Genomic DNA, 21,254 nt, shown 5'->3' with positions numbered 1-21,254 from the left:
GTCCTTTGGTCACAGCAATGAAAAAACTGGTTAGAAGAATGGGAAATTTAGATAAAATGCCCCCTTAGACAAGACATTATTTATTATCCTCACATAACGTCTATGGATATACCTTTAGAGGAGGGCTTCACAAATCGAAAGAAAAATGCATATTTTGTTTGGGGAAATTGAAAAGATATTTGGTAGAAAGCTCTAAAAAATAATGAACAGAAAAGAGAAGTGTTGCCACCAAAATTTATTGCTTCACTTCCCTCTTAACTTTCATTATCTGTATACTCACACCAAAGAACTCAAAGGAGAGCTTTGAATCACTGTGTTGCTGAAGCAATTTAAAGAAAACAATGGATTCTGGTTGTATCACCACTTGCCTTCCTCCCCGAGCCTCTAGTAAAGAAAATACACATCTCTATCACTTAAGCCACACTGCCACTGTTATTAGGGAGTATAGCAACTATTTTGTTTCAGTTCTAGCATAGCAGCTCTTTCATCTAAATGACAAGTATAACAAGCAGCGTGATCAGCATTTTTATACAACCTTGGCTTTTAGGGTATTTTGTTATATGCCTTATGTGACTGAGATAGTTTGGCACTCATGTTCACATGACCTAGACTTTATTTAATATTGTCAAGAAAAAAAATTTTTCATCAGCACACTACTGTGGCTTTTAGAGTTAATGAATAAACACTTTTGCTTTCAAGTTTGATACACCCTTTTAATTCCTTGAAAACACACTTTCTTACAAGTGCCATCTTTCCATTTCAATTCAACAAACACATCCCAGGAAAAACAAAGCATTCCGGTTCATCTATTGTGCCAAGGTAGAACCTAAATCATTTCAGATATTCATATTGGTAGATTTAGTAGTGATGCCTTCATAGTTCTGTTATTCAGTTGCAGTAAGTACTGATAATCTCCACTTGAGAAAAATCACATAATTTGATAAAAATAATTTAATAAACCAATGCCAGTGCTGAACCAAATGCCTGGAAGAACCAAAGAAAGAGCCTTAAAAATCCAAAGATATTTAATAAAAATGTTTTAAGTAATTATGAAAATGAAAAACACTGAAGAGACCCAATGTTGACATAATATTCTATTCACTTACAGGTAAAGTCATCTACCCATTTTTAAAAACAGTTAAGATCATTAATAACAATCTATCTATAAGTTATCAAATCATCTATAGGTTTTAAAAATAAGTTATTAGTAATACAAATATCAATTTTCCTCTAGCTTTATAAGATGGGGAGACATAAAATTAGAAACTACTTGAGGAACATTCAGGTTTTGAATTTCCTTTTCTATTTATTTAAAAATCTATGGGAATATAACAAAACAAGTTGGGAAATTCTATATTTATTCTGTTTAACTCAATCCTAAGTGGGGAAACTGTATGTCTATTGTTTAACATAAATCTGGGTTAACAACCCTAAACACTTCAAGGATCACATATGGAGAATAACAAAATATCACAATTACAAAAGGAAGAACTCAAGATCTATAAAAATGAATAATGATAGATGTTTTAGTCTCTCTTTTGAATTGTCTGCTTTTTGGAAAAAATATTAAGCCTCAATATAAAAATTAGACATAAAGCAGGACAAGCTTAAAATGTCAATAAATAGGGAAAAAAATCTAAGGAGTAGTAAAGTATTTTAAAACCATTACTGGACTTAAAATATCAAACAAGGAGACAAAATATTGTTGGGCAAGTATAAATGGAAGAAGAAACTGGCACTGTAGCTCAGTGGTAGAGTGCTTGCCCCTCATGTGTGAGGCACTGGGTTTGATGATCAGCACCACATAAAAATTAATAAGTAAAATAAACGTATTATTATGTCCATCTACATCTAAAAATACTTTTTTAAAAAAGTATCAATGGAAGTATGCGTTTGCTTTCAATGGGGTAAAATCAACTTAGTACAATAACCTCTAATAATTTAGTAGTTGGAATAATTGCAACTTCTAATAATTCAAAAGTTGCAATGATTTTAGAATTGATTTCTAGCAATGAAAGATCTAATAGGCAAATGATCAAGTGTGTTAGGCAGTTACATTGCCAGAAAAAGGCACTCCCAGCAAGCAATGATCAGTGATAATCTATTAAACAGCCCAGGCTAAAGCATTTATACCAACCAGAAGTGGACAGCTAAAATAGTTGAGCCCTTGAATCCTCCCCAGTGCTGTTCTGAAGATGGTCCTGACAGTGGGCAAGCAAAATCCTCCAGTTGCACAAGTGGAAGCAGCTAGATTGTTGGCCAAAGAAATTATTCGGTTGCTGGAGAGATCAGTTTTGTTAAAGTCCATTAGATTCATAAGTGCTCAGGAGAAAAGTACATACCTTATTTTCCTTTCCTACACAAGATGATAAGCTGGATGGTCAGGAACACATAGAAATTACATTTTATCCTTTTAAAAGTAAAAACATTATTGTATTTTTCCTCTATACCTGTATATTAGCTGGTGGGATAATTAAATTTAATCATCTGATTTGGGGATAGTGCTGATCAATGTGTGTGTGTGTGTGTGTGTGTGTGTTTGTAATGGGGTTTGAACCTGGTAACACTTAACTACTGAGCCACATTCCTAGCTCTTTTAACTTTTTTCTTTTTCTTTTTTTCAATTTTGAGATAGGGTCTCACTAAGCTGCTTAGGGCTTTGCTAAATTGCTCAGGCTACTCTTGAACTTGTGATCCTCCGAGTAAAGCCCTGAGTTAGAAACTGGTGTCCCTAAACACCAGTAAAATGGATTCATAAAAATAATTTATAAGAAGCAGATAAAAAAATCAAAGATACAAACAACTGTTGCATGAAATTAAAAAAAGCAAGAAGCTAGATTTAATTCAGTTGTATAAAAAGGTGCATTAAATATAAATGGTCTCAATTTCCCAATTAAAATGGAATGATTATCACTGGATATAAAAGACTCTATTATATGCTATCCATAAAAGAATGTTAAATATATAGCCATAGATGTTTCTTAAATCATGAAAAAAAAAGAAACTCTAAGTTTAGCCAAAACGAGGTTGTTGTGATTACATTAACATCAGAAAAAGCAGACTTCTGAAAAAGAAACATTACTAGGCATAAAAAGAGATATGATATAATTATAAATGAATACATTTACCAAGAAAATATAACAATCCCAAACAAATATGCACTGTATTAGTTTCCTTGAGCTCCTACAACAAAGTACCACAACCTGGGTTACTTAAAACAATAGAAAAGTTCTGGAGGTCAGACAAATCTATTATAGTTGAAGACTTCAACATTCCTCTCTCAATAACCAATAAAACCAGTAGATTGAAAGTCAGTAAGGATATAGAAAGTAAGAATAATGTTAAAACTAACTCTACCAAATTGACATGTATATTCCACTTTACCTAAGAATGTGTATTCCATTGAAGTGTACATGGAGCATTAACCAAGACAGACCCTGTTTTAAGCCATTAAACAAATTTTGACTAATTTTAAATGAACTGACAATATACCATAATGGAATCAATCCAGAAATAAATTAGAGAAAGATACCTGACAAATCTCAAAATATGTGTAAATTAAATAACACACTTCTCAATAACCCAGGGGTCAAAAAGAAAGTCATAAGGGAAACTGGAAAATACTTTGAAGGAAAACAGAATATATAAAAATTTCTTGACGCCAGCCAAATCAGTATTTTAAGAAAAAAAAAATGTAGCATTAAGTATTCATATTAAAAAGGAAAAAAAAAGGCTCAACCAATAGTTTAAAGTTTACATCTTAGAATACTAAAAAGGAAGAGAAATCAAATCTGAATCAAGTATAAAGAAAATGTATGAAAAGCAAAGATCAATAAAATAGAAAAAAAGCAATAGAAAACTAAATTATCTTGCAAGACTGGGAGGTGGGGCAAAAGAAACAAATCATCAATACCAAGAATGAGGGAAGAGACAACTAGGATGAAATAAATGAATTCTATAAAAGATGCACACTATTAAAACTCATCTGGGAATAAATAGATAACTTGAATTGTCCTAGATCTACTAATGAAATTAAATTATAAATTGAAAAACCTTCCCAGTTCAGTCTCCTGGACTGAATGGGTTCGCCAAGGAGTTCCATGAAACATTCAGGAATAAAATAATTAGATCTTTTCCAGGAAACAGAATAGGAGGGAACAACTTTAATAGTCATTTTGTAAGCTGGGTACAGTGGCACAGAGACTTGGGAAGCTGACATAGAAGGAGAGCAAGCTACTGACCACCCTGGCAACTTGGTGAAATCCTAACTTAAAATTAAAAGTTAAAAGGGCTAGAGTGTAGTTCAATAGTAGCTCCAATCCCTAGTGTCACTAAATCAAAATCAATCAATCACTTATTCACTCTATCATATAAGCATCACCTTGAAGCCAAAATTGGATGAAGACATTATATATAATATTTTTTTGTAAATATGGGTACAAAGATTCTTAAGAAAATATAGCAAACCGAATCCAGCCAATTATTCAAAGAATACTACATCGAGTTAGCTTATCCCAGGAAAACAATGCTCAAAAATCAACCACTATAATTCACTAACAGATGAAAAGAGAAAAATCATACAATCATCTTCAGAAAAAGCATGTAACAAAATTCAATACAAAATTATGATTAAAAATTTCAACATACTAGGAATAGAAAGGAACTTAACTCAAACTGAAAAAACAAGCATCTACAAGAAACCTACAGCTAATATCATACTTAATAGTTAAAGACTGAATGCTTTTCTTCAAGACCAAAGACCAAAGACAAAACACTCTGTCTACACTGCACAGTGCAGGAAGTCTGCATTCTAAGATGCCATGTTCATTTATGCAGAAAGTATCAAAAAGTTCACAAAAGGCAGCTAGTACTAATATTTGAGTTAGAAAAGGTTGCAAAATGCATGGTCGGTATACAAATTCAATTGCATTTCTATACACTAGCAATGAATAATTGGAATTGAAAATTTTTAACAGCATTAAAATGAATAAACTATTAAGGATGAAGTAACAAAATATAAGAATTGGGTACTAAAAGTCACAAAACAATGGAAAGAAATTAAAGCAGTACTACATAAATAGAAGAGAGAAAATATTTAAAAAGTTGATAACATATCATTTTTGTAACCAAAATGGTCTACAGATTCAATATAATCCCAGTAAGAATTCTACTAAACTATTTGTAAAATTAGAAATTAAAAAGATAATTCTCCCAAAGCAAAGGACTTAGATGAGCCAAAAGATTTTGAAGAAGAATATATCTGGAGGATTCATTTAACCTGATTTCATGATGTACTATATGATTACAGTAACAAAGACAGTGTGGTACTGATACAAGGATAGATAATACAGGTGGGCAGAACAGAGTTTACAAACAGACCTACACATATGGCCAATGAATTTCCGACAAAGGTGCCAAGACAATTCAAAAGGAAAGTCTGTTTTATCAAGTGTCTCACACATGCTAGGAAAGTGCTCTGCCACTGAGCTATAGCCCCAGCTCATAAATTTATTTTTATGACTAAAAAATACTCCAGCCTGAAATCAGAAGTATAGCACTACTATTAAACTTTTAAAAAACTCACAACATTTCCTAAGTGTTTTGAAAACACCTTTTATGTAAACCCATAATAGGTATTCCTTACTGCATATTCACCTGAGTTTGTGCAGACTACACTAAACTAAGAAAATAGAAGGTATGTTAATAGTTTTACCCTAAGAAACTTGTAATGCTATGCAAATAAAACAATTCATTTATGAATAACACAGTAAATAGTTTCTCTATACCACTGTAACTTAACATGACTAGAGAATAAATACCTAACTTGGAGAAAGATTACTGACTGGCAGTGTGTTGCTGGTGTATGTCAGGATTATTCATCACCCTGACAGTAATATTAACCACAATCCATTTCAGTTGCTTCAGTTTATCATTTTCTGACTAATGTTAAAAAACAATGTCATTGGAGGCTGCTTAAATTAAGTGTTGGGTTAACCTCTGTTAGAGTCATTCAAAACTTCCACAAGTAGGTAATTGCTAGTAGAAAACCAATCTACTATATACAGTGCAAATGCTTAATAGATGTAAATTTAGAAACACAGTCACACAAAATTACTTACACCAATTTCCTATGTTAAAAACAAAGCTTAAAAAAAGCTTCAATAATCCTATAAATGAACCACAGAGTCCACATACATAGATAAGTGTGTATGTATTTGTGTGTGTGTGTGTGTGTGTGTAGTATATGCTCATACTTTGCTGCACTTCTATTAAATTCTAGGGGAAAAGTTCCATAATCATATTTTAAACTACTACCTCACATTGAACAAGAAGAATCTTCATTAAGATTGTATATAAAGTTACAGCATTTTGCTATACATGATTCCCCACATTAAGTAATTTACTAATAAATGGAAGCAGACCAGCGTATGTCTGTGAATCCAAACACCCCCTGCTCTAGTCCTCTAATTGCATTTTTCCAGGCCATTTTCCCCATATCATGTTGATAATTCTTTTCAGAAGACATCTGCACTTACCTTTCAACTCTTTTACTAATTTTATTACTGCTTTTTATTGATTATCTATTTTCCACTGCATCATTTTCTTGTTCTATTAATGTGGTAGTTTTCTCTTTCTGAGGGTTATTTATTCTAGGTCTTTTGTTGTTGTTATTTTAAGGCTCTTTTGCTTCCTAAATTGCCTATGTTTCTTCTGTTTTATTTTTATCATTTTATTTGCCTTAGTCTTGGTCATCGTTCACACTGGAGGCTGTCTTTTAAATGTTCACTAATACTTAGCAGCACCTTCACTTCAAACAAGGGGTAGTAAGAGCCCATTGAAGTACATGGAGCCTAAGTAGCAATGTGAACTGGTAGACTACACTGAAGAGAGATCAGATGGGGTTCAACTGGAATATTTAAATATTAGTACATTTTAGGTCTTTTCTCTTGAGTCAGTTGGTGTGGCCAGAGAGTAATACACCCTTCTGTCTCATGGAGTGGAGCTGGTATAGTCTGGCTGCCAGAGTTCCCATACCATGACAATACAGAGGACCTGGGGGCCATCCTATTCTGTACTCAAAGCTTTCAGTTAATCCACTTGGTTTCCATCTTTACCTTAAACCCTTCTCCCTGTGCTTGGTGTTCTCATATCAAAAGCTTCTATGGTGCAATTGCTCCAAAAAGTAAATCTTTTGCCTTTTGCCAATATAGACAGAAGGATAGTTAAATGTGGGAACAAAATTAATATAAAGAAAGTATAGAACTTAAAATATTTTTTTGGTTATACTTAAAATAGACCAGCTCACTAAGAGGTACAGAACTGAGGGGACTCTTGGCCTACCACCCCAAAATACATGATCTTGGAGAGCTCCTGCACTTCACTAAATCAGAGTCTCCTTACAATAAAATAATTACATGTTATTTACAGTGGGGGGAGATTAAAGGACACAGCATCTGTAAATGTTTGTTATAGTGAAAAGCACCTACTGTGACTTCCCTCAGAATATAGGATGAACTCTTCTGAAATCATTTTTGTGCTGATGAGAGTGCAAAAACTCCCAAGGACGTGTAATACAAAATCAAAACCATATAACTTTATCTAAGTTTAGTGCCGAGGCTACAATACTTAATGTACTTTATTAGCAAAGAAAAAAATGTACAAAGTGCACCCCACTATGGAATAATTTTTAGTTTCTTTTTCAGCATTTATATTTTATTTAAACAATTTAACACCCATTATTTACTATTGGGGTATCATAAATTTGTATTTTTAATTTTTTTTAATTCCTTGATTTTACTGAAGCCCAATAAATAGAAAAACAAAGTAAAAGCTATAATACCTACCCTGTTTAAAAAGTACCCCCCACCCTGAATGTTCCTTTCCTTCTATGACATCTAGATGGTATATTGATTCCCAGTGTATCTGTTACAGAGCAGACTAAAAGGACTGGCATTCGTCAGAAACAGCACTTAAAACTTAAAGAGATAAAGAAGTGCTGTCTGATCAACAACAGTTAAATGTCGGTAGTCAATTCCAGGTCAAGATGCATGCTGTATATTAAATGTGTGTGTTAGAAATATCTTACATATAAAAAAAACACAGACAAATAGTAGGAGATAAATAAAAGAGAAAGAAGCTACTTTTCCTTTGGGGAGTAGAAAATGTATATTAAGGACAAACAGTAGCTACTCAGCAAGGAATAAGTAAATTCAGTATATCTTTGTTATTGAGGGTTTTTTTTTCTCTTAGAATTTAATCTTTAGAAACATTTTAATTTAGAAAAGGGTTATAGAAGCTGCTGGATTAACAGGGAGTGGATTGTTCATCACTGTAACAGGTTTTAAAAATATAACAAGTTATGATATCTTAAGAGCCTGGGCAAAAATTTAAAATTAAGTTTTAGAAAACTTGCCACTGGGCTGAGGTTGCGGCTCAGCAGTAGAGTACCTAGCACATGTGAGGCACTAGGTTCAATCCTCAGCACCACACAAAAATAAAAATATAAAATAAAGGTATTGTGTCCATCTACAACTAAAAATATATAAAAGACAACTTGCTACTGATTGCTAACACAGCAAGGCAGGAGTGAGGAGATCACCATGCGGGTGCATCCTCCTCTGCTGTTCACTTTTCTTGTTTCAACACTGGACCAAATTACAGCTCACATTGTGATTGCACTCTAAGGATGAAAGAATGGGTTTTTCTTTGTCCTCTCGCTCAAAGTCTCTTCATTATGTTTCTTCATTTAAAAAAAATGTGAGCTTTTAACTTGATTATTTCTTTTATTCTTCCAGTCTTCAATATTTTTTTAAACAGGATAGTAACTACTTAGTTTTATTCTTTCATATCTCTAGAAACTAAAGAATCCTTTGCACATATTTGTACCCAATTAACAATCAACAAATGAAAAACAACAACAACAGATGAATGAGCAGTAATATCAGGGATTCTCTGGTTTTAACCAAATGTTTAGTGTTTGGTTGATGTTGTTGTTTGTTTGTTTGTTTTTAAATAGTCTTAATTTAAAAAGCTTGGAGCATAACCTAAGACAAAGACAGTAAGAGAAGGCTAACTTGAAAAATCTTTTTCAGCAACAAAATGTTGTTTATATTTGACTGTTAATTTTGCAAGAGAGGTGAAAGGCAAGTTCATAAAACAAATTAAAGGAGACTCAGCAACTGGTGCCCAAATAAGAGAAAGTATGGCATGCTGCAGTGTTTCTCAAAATTTCTCAGCCAAAATCCATACTAATAAATAAATTACTTTAAATCACAACACACTACATACAAGTATACACACATAATTTTAAGCAGTAGTTCTGCACACTGACACTTTCTTTTCTGTTATGTGATGCTCTTCTATTTGCTACTTTATTCCCCTGCCATTTACCTTTCTTGTTTCTACATTCTGACCCAAAATAACAGCTCACATTGTGTTTGTACTCTAAAGATGAAAAATGGGTTTTTCTTCACCCTCTACCTCAAACTCTCTTCAGTATTTTTCATTATTTTTAAAAGTGATCAAACTCAGGGCCTTATATTCATTTAAAAAATAGTTATGAGTTGCAGTTTGAAAACCACTGGTTTAATGTTCAAATGCAGGTTCTACTCACTAACTGTGTGACCTTGTGCAACTTGATTAATCTCATGGTCTTAGGTTGGTTCCTTCTTTCCTTCCTTCTTCCCTCCCTTCCTCCCTCCCTTTCTTTCTTTTTATGGTTTAAAGAGTTAACATTGGTAAAATATTTAGTAAAGAGCCTGACATATAGTAAGCATTCAGCAAATATTAATTAGTAATAACAAAGTAAAATGTTCCTGCCTCTTGAATTCCATACCCAAAATGATATGGTTTTCATTTCCACATGAATGATTATCAATATCATTTTGATCTAACAATCCATTACAGTTGTGGAATAGATATTCAGTTTATAGTACAAATACATATATATTTAAAATAACTATGCAAATCAATTAGAAGAAAAATGATTGCCTCAGATTGACTTGGTTTTTGTCAATTAGAAAACTGGGTTATACAATCACTCTTGAAAGTAAAAAAAGAAGAAATGAATAAATAAGTCATAGTTGCAAAGAAAACCTTCCAAATCTACAAAGAAGTCCTGATATGGAACATTCAGCCATCGTAATTTGTTTTTATGGCATGACATTTTATAAATATATTCCTGCTCTAATTATAATTTTGAATAAAGAAGACAAAAAGAAAATGTTGAGTTTCATCTCTTCCAAGGAGGCTGTCAAAATATAAAATCTCTATGTATTTATAAAATATAGATTAATGTCACTCCAAATTCTATGCATGGTTAGATCTGTCTTCTCATCAGTCAGAATTTTAGACTAGTGATGAAACAACTGGGAAAATACATGGGAGGAAATCCTCTTCATAATGATGCCTATTTTTTTCCAGCCATGGAAGAAAAAATTAAGCCATTATGATAATAAGCACTTTTTAAATAAAAAAATGATTTAATATTTTATCACCTTTTCAGAGTAAAGCAGATTTGATCTTTTCAACATACTGACAATACTAGTTTGCAATCATTATAAGGAGATATTATACATGGAATAAAATCTAACACTTCTAGGAACACATTTTTTTTCACATTGTTCCATTCATACTTTTTCTGTTTTTAAAGAATGATCAGAAAAGTTAATTCAGAGGACAAAGTGTTGGTTACATTAATCCAGCTTCAGAAAGAAAATTCTCTGTGCAACAAGGAAAAGATTACCAAATAAAATTATAGCTCTGTATCAAAGCTACTAAAACTCCTCTGAAAACCAGCTATGGGGAAATTAAATGGACATAAATATGCATAAATAATTCAATACCTTTTAAAGCCAGTCAGGCTACATTATCTACTTAAGAATGGGAGATAAGATCTGTTTATGTTCTAAATTAAAGTTTGCACACAATGTTTTCCAGGATTTCACAAGTTTATTTAAACAAATAGTAATGTTTGCCAAATGAATACTATGGGACAGATTTTAATACAATTCTATTACAATCGTTATTTGCACTGATATGGCTCATTTATATATGAGATGTATTTCTGAAAGTGTGCAAGTGAATCATACTGCAAATATTTTGGCAGATCTTACTACTAAAAGGAATGAGATACTTTTATTGAGTAAACAACCACCACTACATTATAGGTACAAAGTACAATTTTCAAATATCTGATGTGCTCTTCATTATTTCACTTAAAATAATGTAGTTAATTCCAAACTCACTTATTTCATCAATATTTAATGAAAGCAATTAGTACTAGTGGAATCCCATTTTCATGAACCTGGATGACTTTTGCAGCATTTGAACTACTGCTGTTTTATAGGAAAGGCGATATTAGCTGTAAGATACGTGGCTGAGTGCTCGGGCTCCCCACTTCCTCCCAGGCCTGCACTGACACTACTGTTCACTATTCAAATCTGCACCAGTGAGTTCTTATTGAAAGTACTTTTTTAAAATATTCCTTTCCCAGTTAAAAGTACAAAATATTTTATAAAATCTCTCAAAATATAAAAATAGATGCCATTACAATTAGAGGTACTAGAAACATAAATAATATTTCTTCTGTGTTTGTTTAGTGGATAAGGTTGTATGTAGATGGATTGAAACTTATGAAAGTAACTCATTTTTCTGGTTTTGCTATCTCCCACCTTCATTTTGTTTTTGTGTCTGTGTGTGGTACTGGGGATTTAACTCAAGGGCACTTACCCCCTGAGCCACTCTCAGCCCCTTTTGATATTTTATTTAGAGACAGGGTCTCACTGAGTTGCTTAGCATCTCACTGTTGCTGAGGCTGGCTTTGATCTCACGATCCTCCTGCCTCAGCCTCCTGAGCTTCTCCCCCTTCACTTTTTACAAAATTATTTTTTTAGTACCTTTATTTTATTTATTTATGAGTGGTGCTGAGAATCGAACCCAGTGCCTCAAACATGCTAGGCAAGTGTTCTGCCGCTGAGTTACAACCCTAGCCCCTTGCCCTTCACTTTAATTGTAACAAAATAAAAAAGCAAAATTATTGTTGATCCAGTGGGGCATAAACACAGGCTTATTTATCACATCCAGAAAAGAAGCATTAAATGAATTAGTTAATATTTTATCCATGCAACAAAATTATTTGTTAAGTTCTTTAGAAAGAGCTATAAGATAAAATTCAATTTTAATAAAAACATCTTTTAGCTGACCAATAATCTATATTATCATTTTTCTGTTATTATTTCAATGAATATTCATAACAAAAAAATCATACAACTGTTTGGGAGACTTTCTTCTGGTCATATAAGATTTTTAGTGGCATAGAGAACACAAGACAAGGGTCAGAGAATGGAGGTAAATAGCAAGAAATAGGGGTGGGAGGAGGAGGTAAGTTTGGAGAGCTTTGTTCAGGTGCAATGACAGTAGCGGAGTGAAATACGGCCTCAGAAGAAATATCACGAGTCTTCCAGCTGTCATCATTGCTGCTATTCATCAAATGGAAACATGAATGCAGCCCACAAGCCACCAAACTACCCACTGCATCTTAGAGACTTTCAGAAAAATCAGATGAAGCACAATAAAATAAAATAATTCTAAACCCTGTGCTTAAATAGAAGTCCAAAATGAAGGATTCAGTCATAAAACAGGTGGCAATTTTTCTGGAACTCTAGAAAGGGTATTTATTTAAATATAATTCATTTTGTGAAGTAAATTTTACATTCTAAAAAAATATCATGAAAAGGAGATTTGTACTTTTATGTGCATAAAATGTAAACAATGGAAGGAGAGTAGGCTATAACTGCCCAAGGATTAAGGAATTGTCCAATTTTTACTACTGACCTACTGCATGGCTCATTACACAAGTCAAACTAATACAGTCCTCATTTATTAGCCCAGAGAGTTCTACAGGTTATAGTAAGAAACTACAAGGTCTGAGAACAAATAAAATACTTATATGTTATCAAGGTTTTGCATTTGTTTATTCATTTATTTTTTTTTAAAAGCAATAATTTCGCTTAACAGAGAAACAGAAGACGACATATTTTTGTTGTTGCTTTTGTGATGCTGGGGATTAAATCCAGGGCAGTGTGCAGTACAAGGCAAGTGCTCTATCATTAAGCGGCATCTGCAGCCCAAGAAAATGTTTACATTATAACAAATTATGAAATGTATTACAACAGAAAAATACTGAGAGCACTATGGGAGTCCACATTTTTAGATGAAAGGAAGAGTAATAGCAAAAGTACAAGAGGTGAACATGAGGTATTATAGGAACAGGAGATCAGCAAAGATAGGGATAGACACAGAGATGTGGTTATAAATTGGCAATAGCCAGATCCTAAATTCTATGTTTGTTGTGAGGAAAAAAAAATGTTTTAAAAATATTTTTAGTTATAGATGGATACTATACTTTTGTTTATTTAGTTGTTTTATGTAGTGCTGGGGATCGAACCCAGTGCTTCATGCATGCTGGACAAGTGCTCTATCACTGAGCCACAACCCAGGCCTATGAGAAAAATTTTAATCTTTGGGTTGACATCGTGTGTATTATTGTGTTTGGACTATGCAGAAGATCATATTCTCTGGATAGATAGAAGTTACTCCAAACACTTCCAAAGTTAATCATGGCAAGGAAACAAAGGGTACACCCCAGGAATGGGAAAATAAGGAGCATTCTTCCTCTCATGTCAGAAAAATGCAAGTCCTAGGATTCTACGTAAAGGAAACTGGATAGGTGAGTGAGCTGGTACCAGTGATATTGGGACCTGCAGAAACTAAGCAACAATCTTCTGAGTGAATATCACTGAGAATCTTGTACTTCTGCTATGATTGGTACCAGTAGAACTTTATTTAAATACTGTACTGTGGCCTAAGATGGATCTAAAAAAGTTTTAAAAAAGGAAGATATATATGTTCTTGAAGGAAGCCAGTACTAAGAGCAATAAATTTGGCATTCTGAGAACTTTTAACACAACTATGGAGTAGCATGTTAGTCAGAGGGAGAAAGAGAATGATGAACAAGGATTCTGAATGGGCTGGGGTTGTGGCTCAGCAGTAGAGCGCTCGCCTAGCACACGTGAGGCACTGGGTTCAATTCTCAGCACCACATATAAATAAATGAATAAATAAAATAAAGGCATAAAAAAAGAATTGTCTTAAAGGAGCTTAGTGAGGGAGATAAGAAGAACCAAAACATGTGGTAGAAGAATATGTAAAACCCAAGATATGGTAGGTGATATGAAAGAAACAGAGTCAAACCTGGGGGAAAAAAAGGAGTCAGTAATGCTCTCCCTGAGGAGGTGACCTAGAGGATGAGGGTATGTTACTTGCAAAGTCGAGATGAAGCATTAAGGCAGAGAAGAAAAGGTCTGAACTGGGAAAGATTTATTCTGCATTCAATATTAAGTCAAGGAAGTTAAGTTTAGGCATGGGAATTACAGGATTCAAAATTAGATTTTAAGAAGATCCATATTGTTGCAGTGAGGAATGTATCACAGAAGGACAAGTGGTAATAGAGAAAAGTTAGTGACTTGGAGTAGCACAGAGTCACTTATAGGAGTACCGCCCATGATTTATTCCTCTGCTTTACCAAATGCTAATACTCTTGAATATATATTGGAAAATAAATATTTTAATTATCAATTTTATTATATACATTCAATATTCCACTTTTAAGCTTGAAAATTCATTTAAGACAAATGTATCAAAGGCATAAATATATTTAAAAGATTTTTAAAAGTCATGTGAAAATAACTAAAGAAAATCAAATTTATTGTTATATGGAAGACAATTATATTCCAGATGATTACTGAGAAATTACCTTGGACAAATCTCTGAAGTTGCTTGGCAAGGTAAGATCTAGTTCTTCTGATTCATAATTAGTGATGACCCAGGGAAATACAGGATACTGATTTAAGTCATTATAACCTCGTCCTAGTAGGGGAAAAGAAAGCCAATTTTAGTTGAAAATAAAAAACGAAATGATAAATATATATATGATAAACAAACTATATATATATGTATATATCTCATATATATATATATATATGTATATATATCTCCATATATATATATATGATAAAAAATATTGATTGACTATATGGTGGAGCTGGGGATAAAATCCAGTATCTTGTGCCTACATGGTAAAGATTACCACTGAACTAAAATCTCAAATCTTAACTAACAATTTTTGAGAGGCAGCCACTATTTAAATACTAGTTATACATTATCTCATTTAAACTTCATATTCACCCTATGAAATGAGCATCATCTCCATTTTATTGATGAAAAATTTGAGGCACAAAAGGTTAGGTAACTTGATCTTAGTCACATGACTAGTAATGAGTAAATCATATCCAAATCCAGTTATTCTGGTCTTAAAGTTTATGTTCTTTTAAATTACATTTAAATGATTTTTATTACTTGAAATAAAGTAATGCCACAAATAAAATTCCCTTCTTGGGGGACCAGGGAGGTGCTAGGGATTGAAGCCAGGGCCTTATGCATGCCAAGTATGTATTCTACCACTTAGCTGCAAGTCCCAGCCCCAACACATTCTTTATTGACATTTTTTAAAAAAGAAATTACAGTTTTTATAGAGGTTTTCAAAACCAGAATTCTTGATCTCACACTAATTAACCAACTAACCAACCGAGTTTAACTGATTTTACCCCTGTAGATAATTTGCTAGTCATATGTGGAATAAGATAGTTGTACTAAATAACTGAAACTTACCTGGCAGTTTTGAATTTTATGGTTCTCTAAAAACAATGAACAGCATTATTAATGTTGCTCCTACCTAACCTGCCACATGTTCCCCTATATTTCCTTTTAACACCAATGACATCCAGTGACACACTGAGTTACTAAAAGTGCAAAGTCAAAGGATAAGGCAGCCCATCTATGAATGCACAGTCGTTCCCTGGGTACCACCACTCCAGGGAGACTGCACAGTGAATAAGCTCATTCCTTCTGCATCCAATATGCATGCACCTGAATCCTAACTCAACTGTTTACCAACCTATAACCCCAGTTACATAAAAGTCAGTGTGAAAGAAGTTTTATGGCTAAAGTAGAAGGGAGACAAAAATATTAATATTGTTGGAATTCCATTTTCACTATACATTCTATAATAGTCATTCCTTTTTCTTTCTCAAACACAAATGACATATCAATACACAGATGGCTATTAAAGTAGTTCTTGATATAGACTCTTGGTATTTAAAGCCTTTTTATGATCTGATAACTTCATTTTACTCTATTCATCTTGGGCTTGAGGATAATTAGAGTGATAGAGGTCTTCTTTGACCTGGAAACAGTTTTTAAAAACATGAAAACAAGGGTGATTTGTCACTACAAGTTAATCATATCACCACATGTTTCTGTCAACATGTTTAATTTATCCCAGAAAAAATCATTAAGCTTAGTAGCAAAAAGAAGTCTTTGTGATCCCTCTTTTTCCCCTTTTCTTCTCCATCTGATTTAGAGATTATTAAACACCAAAATCCTCATCTTGTCATTTCTGTTTAAATAATTTAAAATAATCCAAACCTTACTGTATCCTCAAAAAATCATGCACCAGCTTAGTGTTCAGACTTTTAATTAAGTTAAATTCAGTGTATAGCTACAGAATGATTACTGTATCATAATATAAAAACTTGAATGCGGTACAGATTAATAGTGTAAAAGAAGTAAAAAAACACAAGACACTTAACTCTATACTTTAGTGTATATAAAAACATTCAAACAATTTATTGATTCTACTTTTTAAAAAGAATATACAGAGAATATATTTTAAAGACACAGTAAATGAAAGTTATTTGAGAAAAGGGACTATTTCATGAAATAAATGCTTTACAATCATTACTATGCATTCAATTAAGTTGGGTTAAGTGATTTACTTCATGCAAATATGCACATTACACTTGTTATGTTTCTAGTCTCATTTTACTACTTAAAATCCCTTTAGGGCTAAATGTGAAAAACCCAAAGCCAAGCTCATAGTCAATAGGGAAAAACTGAAAGATTTTCTTTAAAATCCGGAACAAAGTAAGGCTATCCACTTTCACTATTCCTATTTAATACAGTGCTAGAAATTCTAGCCAGAGCAATTAAGCAAGAGAAGAAATAAAAGGGAGAAAAGAGGAGTGGAAGAAATCAAATTGTGATTGTTTGCAGATGATATGGTCATATAGTTAGAAGATCCAAAACCTAATTTGTTTATTAGCTCTAGCAGTCTTTTTACACCAAAAGACTGCTAGAGCTAATAAACAAATTTAGTAAAGTTACAGGTTATGAAATAGATATAAAAATATATAGTTTTCCTATACATCAACAATGAATCTGCAAGAAAGAAATCAGAAAAACAATTCCATTCACAATATCCTCAAAATATAAAATAAAATGCCTAGGAATAAATCTTACCAAGGAGTGAAAGACCTCTACAGTGAAAACTATAGAACATGGAAGAAAGAAACTGAAGCAGACCTCAGAAGATGGAAAGGTATTCCATGTTCATGGACAGGCAGAATTGATGTTTTGACCATACTATCAAAAGCAATATAAAAATTCAATGCAATCCCCATCAAAATACCAATGACAATCTTCACAAAACTAGAAAAACAGTCCTAAAATTCATTCAGAAGAATAAGAGACCTAGAATAACCAAAGCAATTCTAGGCCAAAAAAGCAATGCTGGAGGCATCACAATGCCTGACTACAAATGATACTACAGAGCTATAGTAACAAAAATGACACAGTATTGGCATAAAAACAGACACATAGACCAATGGTACAGAATAGAAGACACAGAGACAAACTCACAAAGATACAGTCTTCTGACCCTTGACAAAGGTGCCCAAAATACATAGTGAAGAAAAGGGAAACTTTTAAACAAGTATTAGGAAAACTGGTGAAGGGAAAACTGGTTATCAATATACAGAAGAATGAAACTACACCCTTATCTCTCACCCTGCACAAAAACCAATTCAAAATGGATCAAAGATGTAGAAATTAGACTAGAAACTATGCAACTCCTAGAAGAAAATGTAGGGTGAAAACTCCAACAAACAGGCAAGGCAACAACTTTCTCAATAGAACCCCTAAAGTTCAGGAAATAATGCCAAGAATTAATAAATGGGATAGCATCAAATCAAAAAAGCTTCTGTGCAGCACAGAAACAACTTGGAATGTGAAGAGAGAACCTAAATAATGAGAAAAAAATGTTTCCTAGCTACTCTTCTGACAGAGCATTAATATATAGAATATATAAAGAACTCAAAAATCTTAACACCAAGAAACAAATAACTCAGCTAATAAAAGGGCAAATGAATTAAACAGATACTTCTCAAAAAAATAAATATAGATGGTCAACAAACAAATGAAAAAATGTTCAACATCACTAGCAATTAGGGAAATACAATTCAAAACTACACTGAGATTTCATGTCACACCAATCAGAATAGTAGTCATTAAGAATACAAATAACCAGACACCCTGCCTCTAATAGAAGAAAAAGTAGGCCGTAATCTCTAGCATGTGGGATTAGGCCCCAACTTCCTTAATAAGACTCCGTTGGCACAAGAATTAAAATCAAGAATCAATAAATGGGATGAATTCAAACTAAAAAGTTTCTTCTCAGCAAAAGAAACCATCTGTGATGTGAATAAAGACCCTACATCTTGGAAGCAAATCTTTACCCCTCATACCAAAGCAATTCAGATAGAGCAATAATCTCTAGGGTAAAGAACTCAAAAAGCTAAGCACCGAAAAATAAATAAATAAATAACCCAATCAATAAATGGGCCAAGGAACTTCTCAGAAGAGGATATACAATCAATCAACAAATATATGAAAAAATGTTCAATATTGCTAGCAATTAGGGAAATGCAAATCAAAAGTACTCTAAGATTTCATCTCACTCCAGTCTATTCATATCTATTATAAAGACAAACAACAATAAGTATTGGTGAGGATTTGGGGGAAAAGGTACACCCATACACTGCTGGTGGGACTGCAAATTGGTGCAGCCAACGAAAGTAGTATGGAGATTTCTTGGAAAATTTGGAATGGAACCACCATTTGACCCAGCTATCCGTCTCCTCGGACTACACCCAAAGGACTTAAAAACAGCATACTACAGGGATACAGCCACATCAATGTTTATAGCAGCACAATTCACAATAGCTAAACTGTGGAACCAACCTAGATGCCCTTCAATAGATGAAAGGATAAAATAAATGTGACATATATACACAATGGAATATTACTCAGCAATTAAAGAAAATAAAATCATAGCATTTGCAGGTAAATGGATGGAGTTAGAGTAGATAATGCTAAGTGAAGTTAGCCAATCCCAAAAAACCAAATGCCAAATGTTTTTTCTGATATAAGGAGACTGATTCATAGTGGGGTAGGGAGGGGGAAGGTGGGAGAAATAGACGAACTCTAGATAGGGCAGAGGGGTGAGGGGAAGGGAGGAGGCATGGGGTTAGAAATGATGATGGAATGTGGTGGACATTATTATCCAAAGTACATGTATGAAGACACAAATTGGTGTGAATATACTTTATATACAACCAGAGATATGAAAAATTGTGCTCTATATGTGTAATAAGAATTGTAATGCATTCTGCTATCATATGTAAAAAAACTAATTAAAAAAAGAATACAAATAATAGGTCTCAGTGATACAGTATTTGCCTAGCATGCACATGGCCCTGGGTTCCATTACCAGTACCACAAAAAAAAAAGAAAAATAATAATCCAAATAATTAAAAATTCTGGAGAGAATGAGGAGAAAAAGAAACACTTTTACATTGTTGATGGGATTGTAAATTAGTACAACCACTATGGAAATCAGTGTGGAGATTCATCAAAAAACTAGGCAAGGAGCCACCCATGTAATACCACTCCTTGGTATTCACCCTAAAGAATTAAAGTCATCATACTATAGCAATACATGCATACACATGTTTATAGTAGCACAATTCACAAGAGTCAAACTATGGAACTAGCCTAGGTGTCGATCAATGGACGACAATGGATGGTTCAAGAAAATGTGATATATATACACAATTAAATTTTATTCAGCCATAAAGAAAAATGAAAGTATATCATTTGCAGGGAGATAGATGGAAATCAAGGCCATGGTGTTAAGCTAAATAAGCCAAACTCAGAAGATCAAGGGTCATATGTTTTCTCACATGTAGAAGCTAGAGAGAAAAAAGGATAAGAAAGGTAGGGAACAGGGATCTCATGAAAATCATAGGGATATCAGTAGAGAAAAGGGTCCAAAGAGTAGGAGGTTCGGGATGGGGGGAGTGATACTGGCCAAATTATATTGTTATTTGTGTGCATGTACAAATATGTTACAACAAATTCCATCATTATGTTCAACTGTAATGTACCAAAAAAAATATGGGGAAAAATCCATTTAATAACTAGTTATATAATCCCAACCAACATCAACATAACTGTTCAGACTTTCTTCATTGCTTAACCCAACAAGATGAGTCTCTTTTGAAAAATTAAGACTTGTCAATGTGAACCCCTCAACTTCTGATTCTTCACAATACTCCCTTTTCTTGTCCCCACTTCTCTAGCAGGATCTTTCTTCTTTGCTAAGAGTTTCCTTTACCTGAGCTCTTGAACCCGTGTCCCTCAGAACCTGAACTATTATCCTTTCTCCCTCTCCATCTTTGTTGGTCTCTCTTCTCTGCCTTAACCTATCTTTTCTGTCCTATCACATTTAAGAATACTCTAATCTACACCCAAGTTCCCATTTAACCCCCAACCATACAGTTCCTCACCAACAATTTGCTTTGCTTGCTTTAATAATGAATCCCCATGAAGTAATCAGTAATTCCCCAAATGCCAAACACAAAAGTCTATTCTATATTGATTCTTAATTTTCCCCTACCTTCCCATAACACCTGACATAGGTGACAAATGCCTTCTTCACTCTCGCTTGCCTCTCAAAACATTTGATTTACCTCAGTTCTCTTCCTACTATATACAGTCTTCAGGACCGCTCATTATTTTCTCTCCTTACTAACTTCCCTTATTTTTTTTTCTCTCAGACACAATATTTCCCTGAACTTACCTGAATATTTTCTGTATTATCTACCTATATGATCTCATCTATGCAGATGAAATCCAATGTCCTATCTCTTCTTGGGCCTACATGACCCCAAACTCTCTTTTTGATACTTAACTTAGCTGTTTAGCCAGAGCAGCACAACCATTGTCCTTCTATGAAT

At 33.3% G+C, this 21,254-nt stretch overlaps 1 protein-coding gene across 5 annotated transcripts in view; it reads right to left on the bottom strand.

Moving 5' to 3' along the window:
- The window catches only part of Lrba (LPS responsive beige-like anchor protein), a 728,436-nt gene that overhangs the window by 170,300 nt on the left and 536,882 nt on the right, over positions 1–21,254 (bottom strand). For all 5 annotated transcript variants that reach the window (XM_046459031.1, XM_046459033.2, XM_046459036.2 and 2 more), the window contains exon 44: positions 14,816–14,928. In XM_046459031.1, coding sequence (XP_046314987.1) covers positions 14,816–14,928 — 113 coding nt within the window. The remainder of the gene's footprint in view (positions 1–14,815; positions 14,929–21,254) is intronic.

Source organism: Marmota monax, unplaced genomic scaffold (genome assembly GCF_021218885.2).
Source record: "Marmota monax isolate L192 unplaced genomic scaffold, Marmota_monax_Labrador192_F-V1.1 WCK01_AAM20220418_F8-fsc00002, whole genome shotgun sequence".
Lineage (NCBI taxonomy): Eukaryota > Metazoa > Chordata > Mammalia > Rodentia > Sciuridae > Marmota > Marmota monax.
This window is presented reverse-complemented; position numbering and strand designations above follow the sequence as displayed.